Genomic DNA, 22,220 nt, shown 5'->3' on the forward strand with positions numbered 1-22,220 from the left:
TATTACAAATATCTCTCACAAATTTTGTCCAGTGATACATTCTTGCAATTTTAGTTCATGATTTGTGTTTCCGATTAACTTTCATCTTCACCTCGACTAGTTTTATTTTTGTGTGACCATGACATGCTAAGGCAATGTACATGACTTAGTCTTTTCAGCTAGCTTAAACACACTTAAAGATTTTTTATGTGTTTAAAAACAATATCTGATTGTCATAGCAATTTGTGTGTATTGTTTTTGTCTCAGAATCTACAAAATCAATCTCATTTAACAGAGTTATTCTCTTTCCAGTAGAATTTTTAAATATTGTTCTTTTGAAACAACAATGATTTTTTAAGGAGAGGAAAATGGATGCAGACATATGCTCTGCTTCAAAACAGTGGCGAATCAAAATGAATGAAATCTTAAGTTTAACGCTGAACCTTCCAGACACGCTCTGAATCAAAACTTAGCTAGACAAGAGTCAGGCATTTGCAAGAAAAAGCTAAGAAAACAAATGGAGAAAATAAAGAACATGATAATTGGGAACAACAGACGAAATCAATGAAAATCTCCACTGCAGAGGTGTCTCCTCTCAATCACAATATTTGTGTAATATGAGCTGCGTATCGACTAAAAGTGGTACACTATTTATAAACATGCAAGTAAAATGAATCTCGTTTAACATAGATTTTCTCTTTCCAGCAGAATTTTCATGAATCAAAACTACTCCTGACAGTAATTTTCAAAAATCAACAATCACACAGAGAATAACTGTCGAGTAGAAAAGCTTTTAAAAATAGTTATAATACTGTGTTAACTGCAGCGGAAACAATTATAATTGTCCTTTGATAGAAAACAGCTCTAAATATTAAATCGCACTTTTTAGATTACCCCTTGATAACTTCAATCATGATAAAATTTTGTTCAGAGAAAATAAGAAAACTAGAATCTGTAGCAAACTTAGCTATTCTGCAGAAAGTTGTGAAGGAAATGGATTGTTGCAAAATGTACAGGAGTCGGACATATCGGCTGCTCCAAAATAGCGGGAAAAATCTTTCCCGGGATATTTATCAAATAGAAAAATATCTCGAGATTTGATTCTCAAAGTGCTGCTAAATAAAACGCTAAGCTAATAGCGAAACACGATTGATAAGAGAACGATTAGAAAATGGAGAATGATCAGAAGTAAGACGAAGATGATTTCGTCCTTCTTTTCTGCCTTTTCATATACCGCCGTGCGAGTAAAACGAACTGGAACACTTTCATGGGACCCAGATTTCGTTTCAATTGTCCTTGCCGTCTCACCAGTAGCCTGTGTCAAAGGGTCCAGAGATATCGATCCTGCGACAACAAAACTAAAATAAATTTCTATACAAAACGAATTCAGACGTTTATTATTGCATTTCTTAATCGCACATTTTCTAGTCACTTATATTTGATGGAAATGCCTAGTGATGGAACTTTTACTCTCTATATATTGAGAACATCCTAAATTGCAGCAATATAGGTGAAGTATGAAAGAAAATGCAGGGAAAGAAAAATTGAGCAATATAAAACATGTGGAAAGCGCAACACAAAATTCTCCTGCGACAAATGATTAGGTTATCTTCTATTTAGCTCAGAGATGAGGTTTTCGAGACTTGCAAAATATAAAGTGAAGAAATAAAAATTAGTGCGGCATACTGTCTGTGTTTCCCTCAGCGGCAACGCTAGTTCCAGCAGCCACGAGCATGGCCATTCCCACCATCACGGCAAAGAAATACTCATATTTTCTTTCTAATGACATTTTCGTTAGGAAGAGCTCCGAAATGCTGTGAACTTGTATGATGCCCAATTCATACAGTTTTTTTGGGAGTTTCTCTGGAAGCCTGTTATAGAGAATTTCTCCACACCCCTTGCGATAAAACCCTAATGTGGATTGAGTGAGAAATAAGACGATTGGAGCTATGTGCATGGAGATAAGAGAAGTGCTTCGAAATTGGGAGATGATCAGAACACAACATTAATAGTGGGCGCATTGAACGATGCAACGAATTGAAGACGAGAAGAACAAATTCAGTTTTTGTTGAATTGGTTGAACAAAAAAGGAAGAAGACAGTTGGATGGATCTGACAGAAATAAGATTGCGCCTGCGATCTTGATATGGGAGTCCACAATGAATGAAGTGGTGGAAAATCCACAATGCACCACTGGGGGCTTGAACGAGGCAACGAACTTTTTCCATTACTTCTCAACTTTCGAGGATAAAGTTGGTATTTGTAGAATTCGTTGTAGGGACTGTAGTTCTGGTAAATTATGTGCATTGAACAACGTGTTACAAAATAGTGGGGAATAAAGATAATTGCATTAGAGTTACAACGAGCTATATAGAACATTAGCAATATCTTTCTTTGTATGGTATTTTATTTATCTTAAAGATTTATATTAATCTATATGAACCTTAAAATAAGGTAAAATGTAATAGTAAAAATTATATGTATTCATTTGTTGTATCTATTTTGGATTCATTTTTATTGAATAAATTTTTATCTAATATTTATTTTTTCATTAGGAAATTGTATGTTTCATAAATCTAACTTGATCCCACCTCCATCTCCACGGAGACATACTAGCATGCTTGGTTGTGGATTCCTCCATCTAGTTATAATCCTAATGTAGATGGAGTGAAAATCTTTTGGCTAATACAACTTAGCTAAATCATAGTTTTTCTTCCTTTACACATTATAGAAAAGATATTTATAGATGTTATTATGGATAGAGTTGCATCATGTGGCATAATCATGAAAATGGCTATTTCATTTGACCTAGTCTATTTTGCATGGTTATGTTTGTTATTAATATCTTTTTTCAAAGATTTTTAACTTTTTTAATACACTTGAGAAAAAAAAGTTGTTCAGAAAAATAGATTTTAGCTTATTTTGATCAAATTATCAAAATTTACATGACAAAACCTTTTATGCCATAACCAGGTATCATCTATCTTTGCATAAAGACACTTGTTCCGAGTTGAGTCAAAATGAAATGTATTACCTTTTGTTTATGTTCCGGTAGCAGCTAACTTTCCATGCTTGTCATGAACTTTGACAATTCCTTTCTGAAATTCTATTCGGTATCCTGTATTGTTTAGTTGTGCTACACTCAACAAATTGTATTTCAAACCTTCAACCCAGTATACATCATCACATTTATCATTGTCAAGAAGTGTTATAGATCCTTTACCTTTCACCGGACATGGTGCATCATTACCAAATCTTACATAGCCTCCATCATAGTCTTCTAATTTAACAAACTTGTGTTTATCACCTGTCATGTGATGTGAGCAACCACTGTTTATGATCCTAGAGTCATTATTATTTATGTGAGATATTAGGGATTTTTCTTCATACCTTTCTTCATCTAATGCATCTTTAATAGCCACATAAACAACTTCCTCAGTATCAGTTTCATCAGATTTATCATTGTTGGATTGCTCATCAGCTACTAGGCATGTCTTTCTGTCTCTCCTTCTAAAGTATCGATGTCCTCTATATTGGTTGTCTTTGTGCCTGTTATCTCGGTATTCCCTTTTTTCACCAGATTCTTTGTCAGGACAGTTAGAAGCCATATGACCTATTTTATCACAATTGAAACATTTTAAAGGTAGCTTTCCTTTATACTTACCTTTTCCTCTCGGTAACCTTCTAGCTAATAATGCTTCAAACTCTTCTTTCTTTTTGATTCCTCATATAGATTGTGCACTTCTTCCATGTTCTTGCGAAATCTTTCACTTGCTCCACTATGATTCCCTTCAGAGTACTCACTCATTCTATCATTGTAATCATCAAATTCACCAATATGAGAAGAATTGAATGCAGATTCTACTTTATTTACCAAAGACCCACTGTTATCAAAATTACTTAACTCAAATGCATGTAGCTTACCAATAGTAGCATCCAAAGAAACTGGCATGTTAGGTACAAACCTTAGTTCATTTATTGCAGAGACTTGAATGGCATAAGCAGGTAGAAGGTTTCTCAACAACTTACTTGTTACATCCTTTTCTTCAATAGTTCCTCCCACTCCTTTAATTTGATTGACAGTTTCTTTTAACCTTGTACTGTATTGGGTTCTGTTCTCACCTTCATTCATTCTCATGGATTCAAGTTGTCCGCTCAGACTATCTACTTTTTCTCTTTGGACATGTTCATCACCGCCATACACAAATATGACCTTAGTCCACACTGCTTTTGCATCATTGCAGCCTTCTAGATCATTAAACTCTGAGTCGTTCAGTGCTGATGTTATTTCAATCATAGCTTGAATATTTTCTTGCTTTGCCTTTATCTCTTCCAAGGTCATCGGGTTGGTGCTTGGTGCTATGTAATCATTCTCCAAATAATATGTTGCATATTCTCCAATTCCTGATAAATGCAGCTTCATCCTTTTTTGCCATGTGGAGAAACTTTACTTGTTTAGCTTTGGTGCATTCCTTTTATACATCTTTGGATATTTTCCTCAAGTACCTTTAAACTTTTCTTCTAGACTCCAAAGCTCTGATACCAATTGTAAAGTTCTTATGCCAATAGCTAACAAGATGAGAGGGGGGGTGAATCATACAAACTTAATCTTCCATAAAATCAATAGATTCAACCTCGGTAACTTATACTTCAGCAATATAACTAAAAACTATCAAAAATGCTAACTCATAAACACATAATCATCATAACACATATAATACCAGATTTAACGTGGAAACCCAAATAGGGAAAAACTATTGTGGGATTTCGGACCCACTAAGAAATATACTCTTCTAGAGTATGCTCGGTTAAAAGAAAATCCTGTTAAAGATTACAAACACATTGCTAGATGTGACCCAGTTAAGGGATTTCCCTCAGATCTATTAGAATCTTCACTTTGTTAGAAGTGACCTTATTAAAGGATTTCAAACGCTCAACTAGAATGTTACCTTGCTAGAGGGTTTACAAATAAGACTTTTAAGTCCACTCGGTTAAGAGATTTTCTGTCACTTACAAAATAATAGTAATAAAAATATATCTACAACTTCACATCTAAAATGCTAAAGAAAATTCTATTTGCTCAAAACAATCTTGGCATAGGACTTATCTTGTCCCTCTGTTGGGCTCCTTACTCTGTTATTCAAAACAGGTCTTCAAGATTCTATGCTCGGTAATCACTATGTAGCATCCTTGTGCTTACACTTGCCCGCATGCATTGTTCATCAACAATTCCTTATTTATAAACAATTTGCTAACCGCTTAATCTCCTTGATCACATTTCCCATGATCAATCATAGCCATCAGATCTTCAATCTTGACCAGGTTCAATGTATCCTTCGATCTGAAAAATGTTTTACCTTGCCTAGGGACTTGCATTCCTTTCTTGGAACTTGCACAATGTTATTGCGGTTCAATCTGCACTGTAGATCTTCCTCCTGATTTTTCATTGCCGTAGATCCTTAACAAACTTCATGCGCAGCATACCAATCATTTAATCAACTCCAGCTCATCATTGTCCTTCATTAAATAATGCTTGCATTCATCCAATACGATCTGCATAACTCGGTAAATACTTAACTTCACTCGGTAGACATTCTACCTTCATTAACCGATATCGATAACCTTAGGGTTTACCAACTAGGTTCCTTAGGGTTTACCGTCTAGGTTCTTTGCTTGGTGACATAGTATAGTATTAACCTTACAATCAACAACATATGTAGGATATCAAAACAATCTAAACATCATGATCTCATCATTGTCTAACTCGGTAATAGTTGCCCATTGAATAACTTATTTCTCCCCTTATTCATCACATTCTTTCTGTGTCTTTTACCAACATCTTAATTCTCTCAAATCAATCTTCTCAAGATATGGTAACGTCATACTGAATCAAGAAATCAATTTCTTGACATCAATGACAAAGTAATGTTATAAAGATAGTAATCATCCTTCTTCAGTTATATCAATAATCTTCAACAACCTTCTCAATATCCTTATTGAAATGCTAACAATCTTTCTTCTATTGAAATGCCAACAGAGTATCTGGTGAAATGAAGGGGGAGACCTATTAAAGATTTTTCATGGTTGTCCAAAGCAGAGGTTGAACATTTGGGTTTTCCTCAACTAGTTGAGACGTGACAGGGTCACTTCTCAATCTACCCCGGGTGTCTGATGTAGGAGCATCCAGTGGTGTAAGGGCAACCCTGCATCACCCAAAAAGATTTTAATTTTTTGTTGCAGTTTCTGAATTTTCCTTTCTTATTTTTGCAATTTATTCATAGTCAAATTTGAAGCCCTTAGAGGCTCTAGATGAGCCCAAATATTGGTGGTAATCCAAAGTAGTCGCCCTACTTATGCCACGTCATCTTTTCAAGACCTTTCCAAAAAGGTATTATCATTGAAAATCCGACAGTTCAATCAAAAGTTATAGTTGTTTGAAGTTGGACAATTACTTTTCGGAAAGTTTCCAATTATTGAATTTGGCTGCAGTGAAACAAAGAAGTTTCTTGTTTTAGCGCTAGTAAATCTGTCAAGTTTCTTTTGCAATGTAGGATTAGCTCCTAAGGAAAGGAAGTCTATTGAAGATTCATCTTTGAGGAAAATAGTGAAGTTTTCAGAGTTGAGTGTTTGAGAGCTTAGAGTTGGGAGATTGTATTGTGGGAAGGATATTTTCCAGAAGCTATAAACTACATGTGTGGTAGCTTGTGAGGTTTTAATCCTCTGAAATTGTAATGCATGTAGTGCATGTTGGTTGTAAATAATAATTAAATTTCTCTTTTGTTTCTCAATTGTTGTTGATGCCCTGCAAAAAGGATTAGAAAATCTGTTTGATGGCAACACACACAAGAGCACAAGAAACAAATGTTAGTGTTAGCAATAAAAGATTATCCTAAACAGGCATATCAAGAGAGATATTAAGCATGAAATAGAAAGCATACAAACATAGAATAGATAAACTATACTCCTCCAAATGCTAATCAAGATGCTCATAGTTTCTCCTCCCTTGTTCTTCTCCTCTCCAAGTTCCACATGAGTGTAGCTCTCAGCTTTTAGCACTAGCCATGGATGCCATATGGACATTCAAGATGGTTGGATGTGATAAACAAATGCTATGCAAGTGTAGATAGTGATGCTATGAAAATGCTCTATGCTAATACCAGTATAACAACAATACTCTAATGCTTCCTCTTTGCTTGAGGAGAAGGGTTCTATTTATAGAAGAAATGGGGAAATGAAGGGTTACGATTGAACAATCTTAACAAGGGTTAGGATTGAAAGATATTCAATCCATGTAAAACTTTCAACCCAATCCCATGTTGACAAGTGTCACCATGAAGAGGCTTGAGAGGAGAGATAAGGAGCATTAAATGCTTGATGGGAAGAGATGGTTACCCTAGGGGGTTGGGTTAGGGTTAGGTTAATGGATATTCCTTTTATCTAGGGGATAAATGAATGTGTAAGGGTTAAATGGTTACCTTAGTCAAAGAAATAAATGTTTTGAAGAGACCCATGAGTCAAAAGGATGGTTAAGCTAGAGGAAAGTCTCTAACCAAAGGTAAAAGTTGTGTTAACCATAAATGGTTATGTAAGAGCCTTTAATGGTTTGGAAGACTTTAGAGGTTAACCATTTGAAGGCATAAAGCCTTTAATGGTTATTGAAGACTTTGGAGGTTTTTGACAAGTGACTTCCTTTTATTTACGAATGTGACAATGATTAGGATAGGATTAGGCTAATTAGAAGGAATTAGAAGAATCTAGAAGGGATTTAGGCATGCAAGTGGATTTTGTAGGAGAATGCAAGTGGGAGGAATTTTGGGATTTTCAATTGAAATAAAATCATTTATTTCAATTAAATGGTGTAATTTGCATTTGGATAGATATTTAAATAAATATTAATTTATTTCCATGAGAAAAAGGAAGATAAAGAATTAAATGCTTGAAGGTTTTGAGGGAAACCATTAAAGGCTTGAGAAGACTCTAGAAGGAAGCCATTAAGTTTGAAGACTTTAAGGGAAACCATTAAAGGCTTAAGAAGACTCTAGAAGGAAGCCATTAAGTTTGAAGACTTTAAGGGAAACCAGTAAAGGCTTGAGAAGACTCTAGAAGAAATCCATTAAGTTTGAAGACTTTAAGGGAAACCATTAAAGGTTTCAAGTGGGTGAGAATAAATAGGATTTTAAATAAATTATTTATTTATTTAAAATAGTTGTGCAACTTGCATTTCTAGGAAAATGCAAGTGGGTGGAGGATAAAGATGATTTAAATAAATGTTAATTTATTTAAATGTGAGAGATTGGATTTTGGAGGATTTAAACAAATATTAATTTATTTAAATGTGAGAGAAGATTTAATTAAACAAATATGATTTATTTATTTAATTAATAGGAGAAGAGGATTAAGATGAATTAATTAAATATTCATTTAATTAAGTGGACAGATTTATGTGACTACAATTGTGTTTTTCTGTTTCTCGGGTTGTTCCCTCATCAATAAATACATGAATGACCAACATAAATATATATTTAATGATCATAAATGTAAGAGCTCATCACCTCTTAAAAGTATTATACTAATAAGAAAGTGAAAAGAGATATTCCATATTATAACAAATAATCAGATTTATACAAAATAATCAAAATTTCATATTTTAATTTATATATTTGAATAATGACATCCTAAACAATAAGTTGATCAAATATGTGAACCAATTTCATAGAAGAAAAACCACTTCAATTTAATTCAAGGCTAAAATTTCTAATCCCACAAAACAATAGTTATTATGGTAAATTATGTGTATTGATTGGCCTAAAACAAAATGAGGAGGGAATGTAGATAAAACTGAACCTTCTTATTGAAGAGCCAACATGTTACAACTTATTAGATAGAAGACTATTAAATATGATAATAATTGAAAGTAGCTTGTAAATTATTTTAATTTTTTTATTTTGATATTTATTGTTATTGTACAAAATCTGGTCTCCATGAGAATTCCCATTCAATTCATGAAAAAAATGTTGAAGTTCTCTTGCAGATGCATTTTTATTATAAATAGCTTTTCACATTCCTTCTAGTTTAAGTTTATATCATCAGATTAACCTTCATCTTCACCTTTATTTTTGTGTGGCCATGATATGCTAAGGTCATGCGTGTGACCTAGTCTTGTTAGCTATCTTCAACATACATAAATATTTTTATGTGTTTAGAAATAATATCTAATTGTTGTAGTAGGTTCTGTGGATGCTTGACATTGGTGAGCATGTTTCAATCTCATATCCTTACAATATAAATTAGCAATAGTTAAAAATGCTTTCTACTTTTCTGCAAGAAAAAGTTTTAGTCACTAGATAAACATAGAGCCTCCAAAAACTGAAAATATTATGATTTTGTGACAAATGATCAGAAAAGGAATTCATATGTATAATTTCAATACCCTACTATGAGCTTGCACAAGTTTATCTGTCAAAGTTGAAATTTGCAAAACTTGTTTGTACATGGATTACTCTATAATACACACTAAAGACTGCCTTACAACAAATATGAAAATTTAGATATTAATCAATTTTAATAAATTTACAAGTTCTAAGAAATGTTTCAAATGTATAGAGAAATTAAGATGTTGTGTTTACATGAAATCCATGATTTCCATTCTGAAAATTATAGGCTACCCCAAGGAAAAAATATATATTTATATAAGAAAATGTACTCTATGGAAACATTTAATCTCTTTGATGTTGGTATAGAAAGAGAGATACCTATATAAGTAGATGATAATAATATATGTGCATAATCCACCATTACCCATTATAGAGTGATTCAATTTAATTCTCTAAAATGTTATGTATGACACTTGAATGCTAAGAGTGGGTGATACAATAAGATGTTTTCTATAAGTGCCCAATGATTAGCCATTGATTGTGACATCATAGGACCAAATTCAAATGTTTTTGGTATTTTTCACAAAATTATGTTCTATTGATTCAATTTGTTCTACCAAGTGATTGCTTATTGGCACGTTGGAAGAGGATTTGCGTTCTAGTTTATTCATTATTTATTCTTGATTATTTGCCTCACATTGTTGCACACATTTAAATGCCTCATTTGTCACACTACCATGATGGCATTGTCTTTTTAGAGTATTCTGCCCAGGAGTATCAATCTCCATGGGTTGTGATCTATCCTTAGCAAATGGATCAGAGTTCCCAGCCACAACTTCACCTATAGAAAATAAAAATTTCTGAGAATTTCAATACAATTGTGCTTCTAATTCTAAATATTAAAAATAAAAAAGGGTTACAAGTGGCATGGTGCAAAGCATAATTCCACCTTGATCAGGATCACTATTCTGCTTTGAGCGCTTCAAGACCTCTTAACTTTGAGATACATTAATATCACATTGAACATTGCATAAGCATTCACTTGCTCTTGTAATATGAACTGGTTGAGCAACAGGATCTGAAGGAAAATTTATAGTCGAATCCTCTGACAAACGAGTTGGCCCACCTTGACCAGCAATTTTATTACAAAAGGCAACTAGTGCAGGATCCATTTGAGAAAGCATGCCAAGAATGTGATTATGCGTAAGACAATGATTATCAAAGTGAACAATAAATTCTTACTACTTGACATAAAAAATTTCAACTTCAATTACTGTATGTCTCTATTAGCACATTTAACCATACCACATCCCTTAGTGCATATGCTCTGTTGACAATTCGAGCTCCATTGGAGTCATCACCATTACATCCCTGTTATGCAAAACTAATGATAGTTATTATTAGAAATGAACATAAAACAATTTTTTGTTCAACCCCATAAAGTTGCTAGGATCATAGGCATGCCCATTCATGCTTACTTTTGCCTTGGCTCGAACTAGTTCCACATCTTGCAGGAATGCTGATCCCAACAAGAAAAGTACAAATGTGGCATCCTTCAGAAATTTACCTAGCTTACAAGCTAGCTAATTCGATTTTTTTAAAAAATAGACTCATGTTATAGACGTGTAAACATCTATGAAAGCGTTTTCTAACTGTACCAAGCTAGCACCCTCCTTCCCATAAAGTAGAAGTCTTGGTCTATAAACAAATGGAATGAAAGAACCATAGGGAATTCCATGTAACTTGGCAAGATTACAAGAACTGACATTCAACGAATATTTTTTATCACCTTTGGCCACTACGTAAAAGACCTCAGAAATATAATCATTGATTATTTTTAGATGTCCTTGTAAGCATGGAGCTACTAGTGGGGAAAATGGCCTTGACTGTACTATTGCACCTCTATGGGTAGTAGGAGTAATAGTATACATAGCTTTCAAGATATCATGCTTCTCTACTTTCACAGAATCCAAATCTATGACAAACTTATCAGCACTAGTGTATACTTGAGGATATTTCTCATGGAAAGTATTAATTGCAGCTTCTATGCAGAAAGCTTTTAAATTAGCACCACAATACCCCACACAAGCTGCTGCTAATTCCATTCTTAATTCCTCTAACAAAAGTTTCTATTTCCCACATGCATCCATGATGATGAACCAATAGGACCTTGATCCGTCTTATCCACAAGAAGAGAATCATCTGCATCATCAATTCTTTGTGCACGATGATGTCTTTCTACGCTTGAGACACCTTGTCGAGTGCCATGTGCATTTTTTATTCCCATTCTGTTATGCAATAATTTACGTGGTGGAGACTATAGTTGTTTCTTTTCTTCTTTTTGAGGACAAAACCTCCTCACCTCAGTGCAATTTAGGAGAGTATACCGTCTCCTTCATTCTTGTTCTTTACCCTTCTCACCCTTTTCCTCAACTTCATCTTCTTCATCTTCCTCTCTTTCATCCCCAGCCTCCCCTTCATTTCTATCATCTTCCTCCTTTGACAATTCTTGGTCTTCAAAATCTTGAGAAGAATGTCAGATGGTTGACTTTCGAGGCCCAATTCCTCCTGGTTGTGGCAAAGATACAATATCTCTTGTCCTCTTCTCTTGCATTGGACTGGACTGCTCATCTTGACTAGGGTTATTCTCAGCTTTAATAGTAGTTGGGCGATACATTTATCTCTGTAGCCATTGATACCCAAACTTATAATATTATGAAACAAAGTATTGGGTAAGATAAGTTATATCTTCACAAAAACCAAAAACAATGGAGATTCACAAAAATCCTACCATCAGATCTGCATCCTCTGTGTCTATGTTATCTATTTCATAATCCTCTAAATTGATAGAATTTGTCCTCTTTCTTGTAGAACGATGTGCAATGGACATATGTGACTGCCAGTATAATCAAATCAAGAATACAATTTAATCACGAGAGATGGCTACATATTTGATAAGAGCAACTGATAACTCTATTAGTTACCCGCATGTTCATGTTCTCTGTCTGATTAGAATGACCAACAGTTTTATGCACCTGAGTAAAGAAATCAAAATAATATAGAGGCTTTTACAAGAAAAATGAGAAATCCAGAATGATCTACATAACAAAGCATAGAATGAGGGATGTATTGTAATAAAAAAAAGTCTCAAGTGTCCATGACTCAAAAAGCACAAATCAATGAGAAGGGAAGAAATTTTTCAAAGTAAAAATGATTTATTATTTCAGTTAGCATACATATTCATCTCAACCAAGTAAAATGTTGAATAACACTAGCATACTCAAACTAAGAAGAAATTAGACTCAGTTTAAAACTTACATATGCAAATTATAGAGCTTTAGTACTAAACGTTTCTAAGCTGCTGAGCATAGAATCTAAGACTGGAAACATAAAATATAAAGCACATATCAGACAAGTGATGTAACTCATTAACTTCAATGGACTACAACTTGTGGAGGGAACCGCTGAATATAATTTTCACCTTACGTGAACTCGAAAGGCTAATTGGCCTTCCTGTTTTGCAATCCATATCACTAAATTCCAAATAGATTATTAAACAAATACCTTATCATATATTATAAATGGAAACATGTATATAACTTGCAAAGATCATTAAATGATACCAAAATTACTATAGCATATATATGCCTATAATTCTATCATATTCATAGATATATCTTTGATCTAAATGCTGCTATAACAAGATAATTTTATGCTCTTACTTGGTTATAACCTTAATTCTTTTTCTGAATATCTTCTTGATCGTTTGACCTTTGATCTTTCCTACATTGTTGTTGAATGATCAAGTTTAGTCAAAACAAATTTATAGATTTTGACCAATGAAATTATTATGTACCATTTACGAGCAGAAGGCAAGCCATCAATGGGGCATTCGTTGCATTCACATCATGATCCTACACTTAAGACTCTTGTGGACAATGATATTGTTCCTTGACATTAAGCTGCAACACTACCATCCATTTTGAGTACACCCACAAAGCTTTTCTTAAGCTTTAATCAGAATAAAGTTTATACATTCTAAACGTTGAAATTATAATTTGTAATTTTTATTTATATTGAAACTTAAACTTGATATGCAATGAACTAGCTTTTTTATCCATGATGTGTAATCAACACCTTTTGAGCTCTACAATATTTTCCTTAAATTTAGTAGTATGCATGTTTTTCCATAATAGTTTTACAAACTTATTTATTCTTATAATAGTTTGTTTTTCTGGATTCGATTATGTGTGTTATTTTTCCATCCAGAAAAACAAACTATTATATAATATGGATTGTGGAAATTTCATAGCTTTATTTATTCTTCTTAAATAAATAAATTGATTATTCCCTATTCTTCTAAAGGTCTTCAATTAATTAATTCTTCTAAATTCTTATCTTCACAAATTTGGTGAGTTTTTGAAATTTGAACTTTTTTTGGGTGTGTTAAGTCTTTAAAGTTTGTTTGGGTTTGTCAAACTTTTTTCCAGTCCAAGTTTTTCAACTATGCTACTAAGTAAACCGGTAGCTTAGTGACAAATAAGTAATAGGCCAAACTGCACTAGATTCTAGCCAAACTAAAATCTACACCCAATTCAGAACAAATAGCCAAGATCTTTTTCTTCATTCTTCTTCATTATTCCAGACTTTGACCTTAGATGTTAAGGAGCACATTTCGTTGATTCTATAAGAATTGCCTCACCAATATCTTTCATCTAGAATCACCATCTTGGTGTTGGCATTATAATCGACAAGAGAAGATTGTTGGCATTTCAATAAGGATATTGAGAAGGTTGTTGATGATTATTTATATAAGTGATTAAGGATGTTTACTGTCTTAACAATATTATTTTGTCATTGATGTCAAGAAATTGATTTTCCGATTTAGTATGATGTTGCCATATCTTAAGAAGTATGTTTTGAAGAGAATTAAGATGTCGGTAAAAGACACAGAAAGAATGTGATGAATAAGGGGAGGAATAAGCTATTCAATGGACAACTATTATTGAGTTAGACAATGATGAGATCATGATGTTTAGATTGTTTTGATATCCTACATATGCTATTGTTTATAAGGTTAATACTACACTATGTTGCCGAGCAAGGAACATAGTCGATAAACCCTAAGGTTATCGCTATCGGTTAATGAAGGCGGAATGTCTACCGAGAGAAGTTTAGTATTTACTGAGTTGCAACTGAGTAATAATAGAATGCATTGGATGAATACATGCGTTATTTATTGATGGAAGCTGATGAGCTAGATATGATTAAATGATTGATACAACGTGTATGAAGTTTGTTAAGGATCTATGGTAATGGAAGATCGGCAGGAAGATCTACAACTCAGATTGAACCACAATACCCTAGCACAAGTTCCAAGAAATGTATGCAAGTTCCAAGGTGAGGTAAAACATTTTTCAGATCGAAGGATACATTGAACCTAGTCAAGATTGAAGATCTGATGGCTATGATTGATCATGGGAAATGTGATCAAGGAGATTAAGTGTTTAGCAAATTGTTTATAAATAAGGAACTGTTGATAAACAATGTATGCAGGCAAGTGTAAGCATAAGGATGCTACATAGTGATTACCGAGCACAGAAGCTTGAAGACCTGTTTGAATAACAGAGTAAGGAGCCCAGCAGAGGGACAAGATAAGTCCTATGACGAGATTGTATTAAGCAAATAAGAATCTGCTTTAGCATTTTAGATGTGAAGTTGTAGATAGATTTTATTACTGTTATTTATTTGTAAGTGACAGAAAATCTCTTAACCGAGTGGACTTAACAGTCTTATTTGAAAATCCTCTAGCAAGGTGACATTCTGATTGAGTGTTTGAAACCCTTTAACAAGGTCACTTCTAACAAGGTGAAGATCCTAACAGATCTTAAGGAAATCTCTTAACTGGGTCACATCTAGCAATGTGTTTGTAATCTTTAACAGGATTTGCTTTTAACCGAGCATACTCTAGAAGAGTATATTTCTTAGTGGGTCCGATATCCCATAGTGGTTTTTCCCTATTTGGGTTTCCATGTTAAATCTAGTGTTATATGTTTTGTTGTGTTATCTGTTTATGAGTTTACATGTTTACAATTTTGGTTACATATATCTGTTAAAGCTACTAAGGTTGAATCTGTTGAATATATTGAAGATTAAGTTTGTATGATTCACCCCCCCCCTCACCCCCTGTCATCTTATTAACAATTGGTATCAGAGCTCTGGACTCTGAAAGAAAATTTTAAAGGTACTTGAGGTAAAGATCCAAAGATGTATAAGAGGGATGCACCGAAGCTGAACAAGTCAAGTTTCTCTACATGGCAGAAAAGGATGAAGCTGCACCTATCAGGAATTGGAGAATATGTTGTATATTATCTGGAGAATGATTTCATTACATCTAGCACCTATCCATTGACAATGAAAGAGATAAACAAAAAGCAAGAACATTTGAACCAATTATTGAAATAACATCTGCATTGACCGACTCAGAGTTTAATGATCTAGAAGGCTGCAATGATGCCAAGGCAATGTGGGACAAGCTCATATCTGTGTATGGTGGTGATGAACATGTTCAAAGAGTAAAAGTGGACAATCTAAGAGGACAACTCGAATCTATGAGAATGAATGAAGGTGAGCACATAACCCAGTATAGTACAAGGTTAAAGGAGATTGTCAATCAAATCAAAGGAGCAGGAGGAACCATTGAAGAGAAGGATGTCACAAGTAAGTTATTAAGAACCCTTCTACCTGCTTATGCAATCTGAGTCTCTGCAATCAATGAATTGAGGTATGTACCCAATATGCTAGTTTCTTTGGATGCTACTATTGGTAAGCTACATGCATTTGAGTTAAGTAACTTTGATAACAGTGGGTCTTCGGTAACTAAAGTTGAGTCTGCATTTAGTTCTTTTCATCTTGATGAATCTGATGATTACAATGATAGAGAGTATAAGTATTCTAAGGGAATCATAGTGGAGCAAGTGAAAGATTTCACAAAAACATGGAGGAGGTACACAAACTTAATGAAGAAATCAGAAAGCAAGAAGAGTTTGAAGCACTATTAGCTAGAAGGCTACCGAGAGGAAAAGGTAAGTACAAAGGAAAATTGCCTTTGAAAAGTTTTAACTGTGATATAATAGGACATATGGTTTCTAATTGTCCTGACAAAGAATCCAGTGAAAAGAGAGATTACCGAGATGACAGACAGAAAGATAATCATTACAGAGGACACCGAAACTTCAAAAGAAGAGATAAAAAGACATGTCAAATAGCTGATGAGGAATCTAATGATGATAATTTAGATGAAACTGATATAGAGGAAGTTGTTTATGTGGCTATCAAAGATGGATTAGATGAAGAAAGTTATGAAGAAAAATCTTTAATATCTCACATAAATACTAATGATTCTTGGATCATAGATAGTGGATGCTCACATCACATGATAGGTGATAAACACAAGTTTGTTATATTAGAAGATTATGATGGAGGTTATGTAAGATTTGGTAATGATGCACCATGTCCAGTAAGAGGTAAAGGATCTATAACACTTCTTGACAATGCTAAATGTAATGATGTTTATTGGGTTGAATGTTTGAAATACAATTTGTTGAGTGTAGCACAGCTAAACAATACAGGATACCGAATAGAGTTTCAGAAAGGAATTGTCAAAGTTCATGATAAGCATGGAAAGTTAGCAGCTACCGGGACACAAACAAAAGGTAATACATTTCATCTTGACTCAACATGGAATAAGTGTCTTTATGCAAAGATAGATGATACCTGGTTATGGCATAAAAGGTTTTGTCATGTAAATTTTGATAATCTAATCAAAATAAGCAAGAAGCACCGAGTAAGAGGTCTACTGAGTCTTGAGAAACCTAAGAATGCTATCTGCCGAGGATGCCAGATGGGTAAGATGACAAGATCAAGCTTTACAGGTAATTCCTACACTTCTAAGGGAATTTTAGATCTTGTGCATACTGATCTTTGTGGTCCTATGAAAGTTCAGAGTTATTATGGTGATAAGTATTTCATATTATTTGTGGATGATTACTCAAGGATGATGTTAGTAATGTTTTTAAAAGAAAAATCATAAGCTTTTCAAATGTTTAAATGGTACAAGGCAAGAGTTGAAAATGAAATAGGAAGACAACTGAAATTTCTTAGATCCGATAGACGAGGAGAGTTCACCTCTGATGAGTTCAACTTATTCTGCAATGATCATGGTATAAAAAGACAAGTCTCTGCACTGAGAACTCCACTACAAAATGGAATTGCTAGAGAAGAAACAGATCTATTGTGGATTGTGCCAGAACCCTGATGATTGAAAAGAAAGTGCCATGAACATTTTGGAGAGAAGCAATAAGCACAGCAGTTTACACCCTGAACCGAGTACAACTGAAGAAAGGAACTTTGAAGACACCATATGAAATCTGGTATGACAAGAAACCTAATGTAAGTTACATTAAAATCTTTGGAAGTAGATGCTATGTTCACAAAGATGACAGAAATGGTAAGTTTGATCAGAAAAGTGAAGAAGGAACATTTCTTGGTTATTCTTCTAGAAGCAAAGCATTTAAATGTCTGATCAAATCATCTAACAAAATAGTAGAAAGTACAAATGTGAAAATTGATGAATTTGCAGAAAGAAATGATGAAGGAAACTCCAAAGAACCAGAAGATTATGAAGGATTTGTATATGTTCAACCGAGAAGTCCTATCGAGAAAACTGCTAAAGGAAATGAAGAGAATATCTAGTTACCAAGTGATAAAGAAGATCATATAGAACCTACCGAGCCTATATTAGCCAAATATGTCAGAAGGAATCATGCATCAAATCAGATTATAGGAGATAAGAATGATCCAGTGATGACAAGGAACAAACTGAGATAGAACACATGTCTGATATCTGAATTTGAACCAAGGATAGTGAAAGAGGCATTTAACAGTGAAGATTGGATAAATGCTATGACAGAAGAGATTGATCAAATCAAGAAGAATGACACATGGACACTGGTCCCAAGACCGAAGGACAAAAATGTAATCGGTACAAAGTGGATTTTCAGAAACAAACTGAATGAAAAAGGTGAGGTCATTCGAAATAAAGAAAGACTAGTTTGCAAAGGTTATGCTCAAGAAGAAGGAACTGATTATGGTGAGACTTTTGCACCTGTGGCAAGACTTGAAGGAGTAAGAACAATGTTGGCATATGTTGCTTACAATAATTTCAAAGTATATCAAATGGATGTCAAATCTGCATTTCTAAATGGTATATTAGAAGAAGAAGTTTTTATTGAACAACCTAAAGGATTTGTTGAAGGAGAGAATAAAGATCAGGTATGTAAACTGAACAGAGATTTATATTGTCTAAAGCAAGCACCTAGAGCATGGTATGAAAGATTGCACTCTTATTTAATCAAGATTGGTTTTATAAGGACAAGTGAAAACAACAATATGTACATGAAGAAAGATGAGGATAATGGAATATTGATCTTAGCCATATTTGTTGATGACATTATATTTTATGGAAATGACTCTTTATGCAAGAACTTTGGAAATGAAATATGCAAATATTTTGAGATGTCATTAATCGGTGAAATAAAGTATTTTATAGGTCTACAGATACTGCAAATGAAAGATGAGATTTTCATTACTCAATCCAAGTACATAAAGGAAATCTTGAAGAAATTTGGAATGGAGGATTCAAAACCAGTAAGTACTCCTATGACTACAAACTGTAAACTATCAAAGAATGATGAATCTACATCTGTTGATGAGACACTTTACCGATCTATGATTGGAAAGTTGCAATATGTTGTTCACAACAGGCCAGATATAGCACATGCAGTAGGTATAGTTGCAAGATTTTTTGCAGATCCCAAGGAGACATATATGACAACAATCAAGAGAATTTTCAGATACTTGAAAGGCACTGAGGATTATGGCTAAGTATATGAAAAGAGGAATAATTTTGATTTAAAAGTTTATACTGATGTTGATTGGGCAGGCAACATTGATGACAGGAAAAGCACAAGTGGAGGAGCTTTCTTTTTAGGAGAAAGACTAGTAAGTTGGGTTAGCAAGAAATAAGGATGTATTTCACAGTCAATAGCAGAAGCTGAATATGTTGCTGCAGCATTGAATTGTACCAATATAGCATGGATCAAACATCTGTTGGAAGACATAAATGAGAAAGTTACCAAGCTAGTAACTATATTCTATGATAATACTAATGCCATTAACATTTCAAAGAATTCTGTAATGCACTATAAGACAAAGCACATCTCTATCAAATATCATTATCTTAGAGAAGAAGTACAAGATAAGAAAGTGGCATTGGAATATGTTAGCTCAAAGGAACAAATAACAGATATTTTCACCAAGCCACTGCCAAGGGACACTTTTCAGTATCTCAGAAGCAAGTTAGGGGTCCTACCCCTATCTTCTAATCACTGACCGAGTTCGGTGAAAGCATCAATTCGATGACTCTAAAGAATACCTTTTAGGAGTTGATGCTGATTTACACACTTTAGGAGGTTTTCTAAAGGTGTGCAAGAAACAATAACAGGGAACAGGAATTGAAGACAAAATTCTCTGATCGAGACTGAGTTGATACCGCACAACAAAGGAATTACTTCATACAGGAAGAAATTATGTATTAGTTTTCTTTTGGCATTTTTGTCAAAGGGGGAGAAGACTAATGTATGGGGGAGAAGACTAATGAAAGAGGGAGATAATTTCAGCAATCACAACAATATGAATTTGAATCTTTTAGGTCAAATCAATTGGTTTTGCCATCAATGCCAAAGAGGGAGATTGTTGGCATTATAATAGACAAGAGAAGATTGTTGGAATTTCAATAAGGATATTGAGAAGGTCGTTGATGATTATGGATATAACTGATTAAGGATGTTTACTGTTGTTGATGCAGATATATGTTCTGCTTCAAAACAGTGGCGAATCAAAATGAATGAAATCTTAAGTTGAACGCTGAACCTTCCAGACACGCTCTGAATCAAAACTTGGCTAGACAAGAGTCAGGCATTTGCAAGAAAAAGCTAAGAAAACAAATGGGGAAGATAAAGAACATGATAATTAGGAACAACAGACGAAATCAATGAAAATCTCCACTGTAGAGGTTTCCCTCTGAATCACAATATTTGTGTAATATGAGCTGTGTATTGACTAAAAGTGGTACACTATTTATAAATATGCAAGTAAACTTAATCTCATTTAACAAAGATTCTCTCTTTCCAGCAGAAATTTCAGGAATCAAAACTACTCCTGACAGTAATTTTCAAAAATCAACAATCACACAGAATAACGGTCGAGTAGAAAAGCAAAACCACCATAATCCTTTGGAAGCTTTTAAATAGTTAGAATACTGTGTTAATTGCAGCGGAAACAATTATAATTGTCCTTTGATAGAAAACGGCTCTAAATATTAAATCGCATTTTTTAGATTACCCCTTGATAACTTCAATCATGATAAAATTTTGTTCAGAGAAAATAAGAAAACCAGAATCTGTAGCAAACTTAGCTATTCTGCAGAAAGTTGTGAAGGCAATGGATTGTTGCAAAATGTACAGGAGTCGGACATATCGGCTGCTCCAAAATAGCGGGAAAAGTCTTATCCGGGATATTTATCAAATAGAAAAATATCTCGAGATTTGATTCTCAAAGTGCTGCTAAATAAAACGCTAAGCTAATAGCGAAACACGATTGATAAGAGAACGATTAGAAAATGGAGAATGATCAAAAGTAAGACGAAGATGATTTCGTCCTTCTTATCTGCCTTTTCATATACCTCCGTGCGACTAGAACGAACTGGAACAATTTCATGCGACCCAGATTTCGTTTCAATTGTCCTTGCCGTCTCAGCAGTAGCCTGTGTCAAAGGGTCCAGAGATATCGATCCTGCGACAACAAAAGTAAAATATTTTTCTATACAAAACGAATTCAGACGTTTATTATTGCATTTCTTAATCGCACTTTTTCTAGTCACTTATCTTTGATGGAAATGCCTAGTGATGGAACTTTTACTCTGTATATATTGAGAACATCCTAAATTGCAGCAATATAGGTGAAGTATGAAAGAAAATGCAGGGAAAGAAAAATTGAGCAATATAAAACATATGGAAAGCGCAACACAAAATTCTCCTGCGGCAAATGGATTAGGTTATCTTCTATTTAGCTCAGAGATGAGGTTTTCGAGACTTGCAAAATATAAAGTGAAGAAATAAAAATTAGTGCGGCATACTGTCTGTGTCTCCCTCAGCGGCAACGCTAGTTCCAGCAGCCACGAGCATGGCCATTCCCACCATCACGGCAAAGAAATGCTCATATTTTCTGTCTAATGACATTTTCGTTAGGAAAAGCACCGAAATGCTGTGAACTTGTATGATGCCCAATTCATACAGTTTTTTTGGGAGTTTCTCTGCAAGCCTGTTGTAGAATTCGTTGTAGGGGCTATAGTTTTGGTAAATTATGTGCATTGAACACCGTCGAACAAAATAGTGGGGAATAAAGATAAAAATTGCATTAGAGTTACAACGAGCTATATAGAACATTAGCAATATCTTTCTTTGTATTTTGTATGATATTTTATTTATTGTTATCTTAAAGATTCATATTAATTTATATGAAAGTTAAAATAAGGTAAAATATAATAGTAAAAATTTCATGTATTCATTTATTGTATCTATTTTGGATTCATTTTTATCTAACATTATTTTTTTCACTACGAAATTGTATGTTTCATAAATCGAACTTGATCCCACCTCCATCTCCATGGAGACATACTAGCATGCTTGATTGTGGATTCCTCCATCTAGTTATAATCCTAATGTAGATGGAGTGAAAATCTTTTGGC

The 22,220-nt window shown here is 33.9% G+C and overlaps 2 protein-coding genes across 2 annotated transcripts; both read right to left on the reverse strand.

Moving 5' to 3' along the window:
• Positions 1-848: 848 nt before the first annotated feature.
• Positions 849-2,154, reverse strand: LOC131059701 (uncharacterized). The gene is made up of 2 exons (XM_057992719.2): positions 1,666-2,154; positions 849-1,323 (listed from the first exon to the last, which is right to left on the reverse strand). The coding sequence occupies exons 1-2, from the start codon at positions 1,934-1,936 to the stop codon at positions 1,112-1,114; spliced, it is 483 nt and encodes a 160-aa protein (XP_057848702.1). The 5' UTR covers positions 1,937-2,154; the 3' UTR covers positions 849-1,111.
• Positions 2,155-20,752: 18,598 nt separating this feature from the next.
• On the reverse strand, positions 20,753-21,738 carry LOC131857189 (uncharacterized). Its single transcript, XM_059209395.1, has 2 exons — positions 21,609-21,738; positions 20,753-21,265 (listed from the first exon to the last, which is right to left on the reverse strand). Exons 1-2 carry the CDS (start codon positions 21,709-21,711, stop codon positions 21,054-21,056), a joined length of 315 nt encoding a protein of 104 aa, XP_059065378.1. The 5' UTR covers positions 21,712-21,738; the 3' UTR covers positions 20,753-21,053.
• Between the last annotated feature and the right edge of the window lie 482 nt (positions 21,739-22,220).

This window comes from Cryptomeria japonica, chromosome 7 (assembly GCF_030272615.1).
Source record: "Cryptomeria japonica chromosome 7, Sugi_1.0, whole genome shotgun sequence".
NCBI classification, from domain to species: Eukaryota; Viridiplantae; Streptophyta; class Pinopsida; order Cupressales; family Cupressaceae; genus Cryptomeria; species Cryptomeria japonica.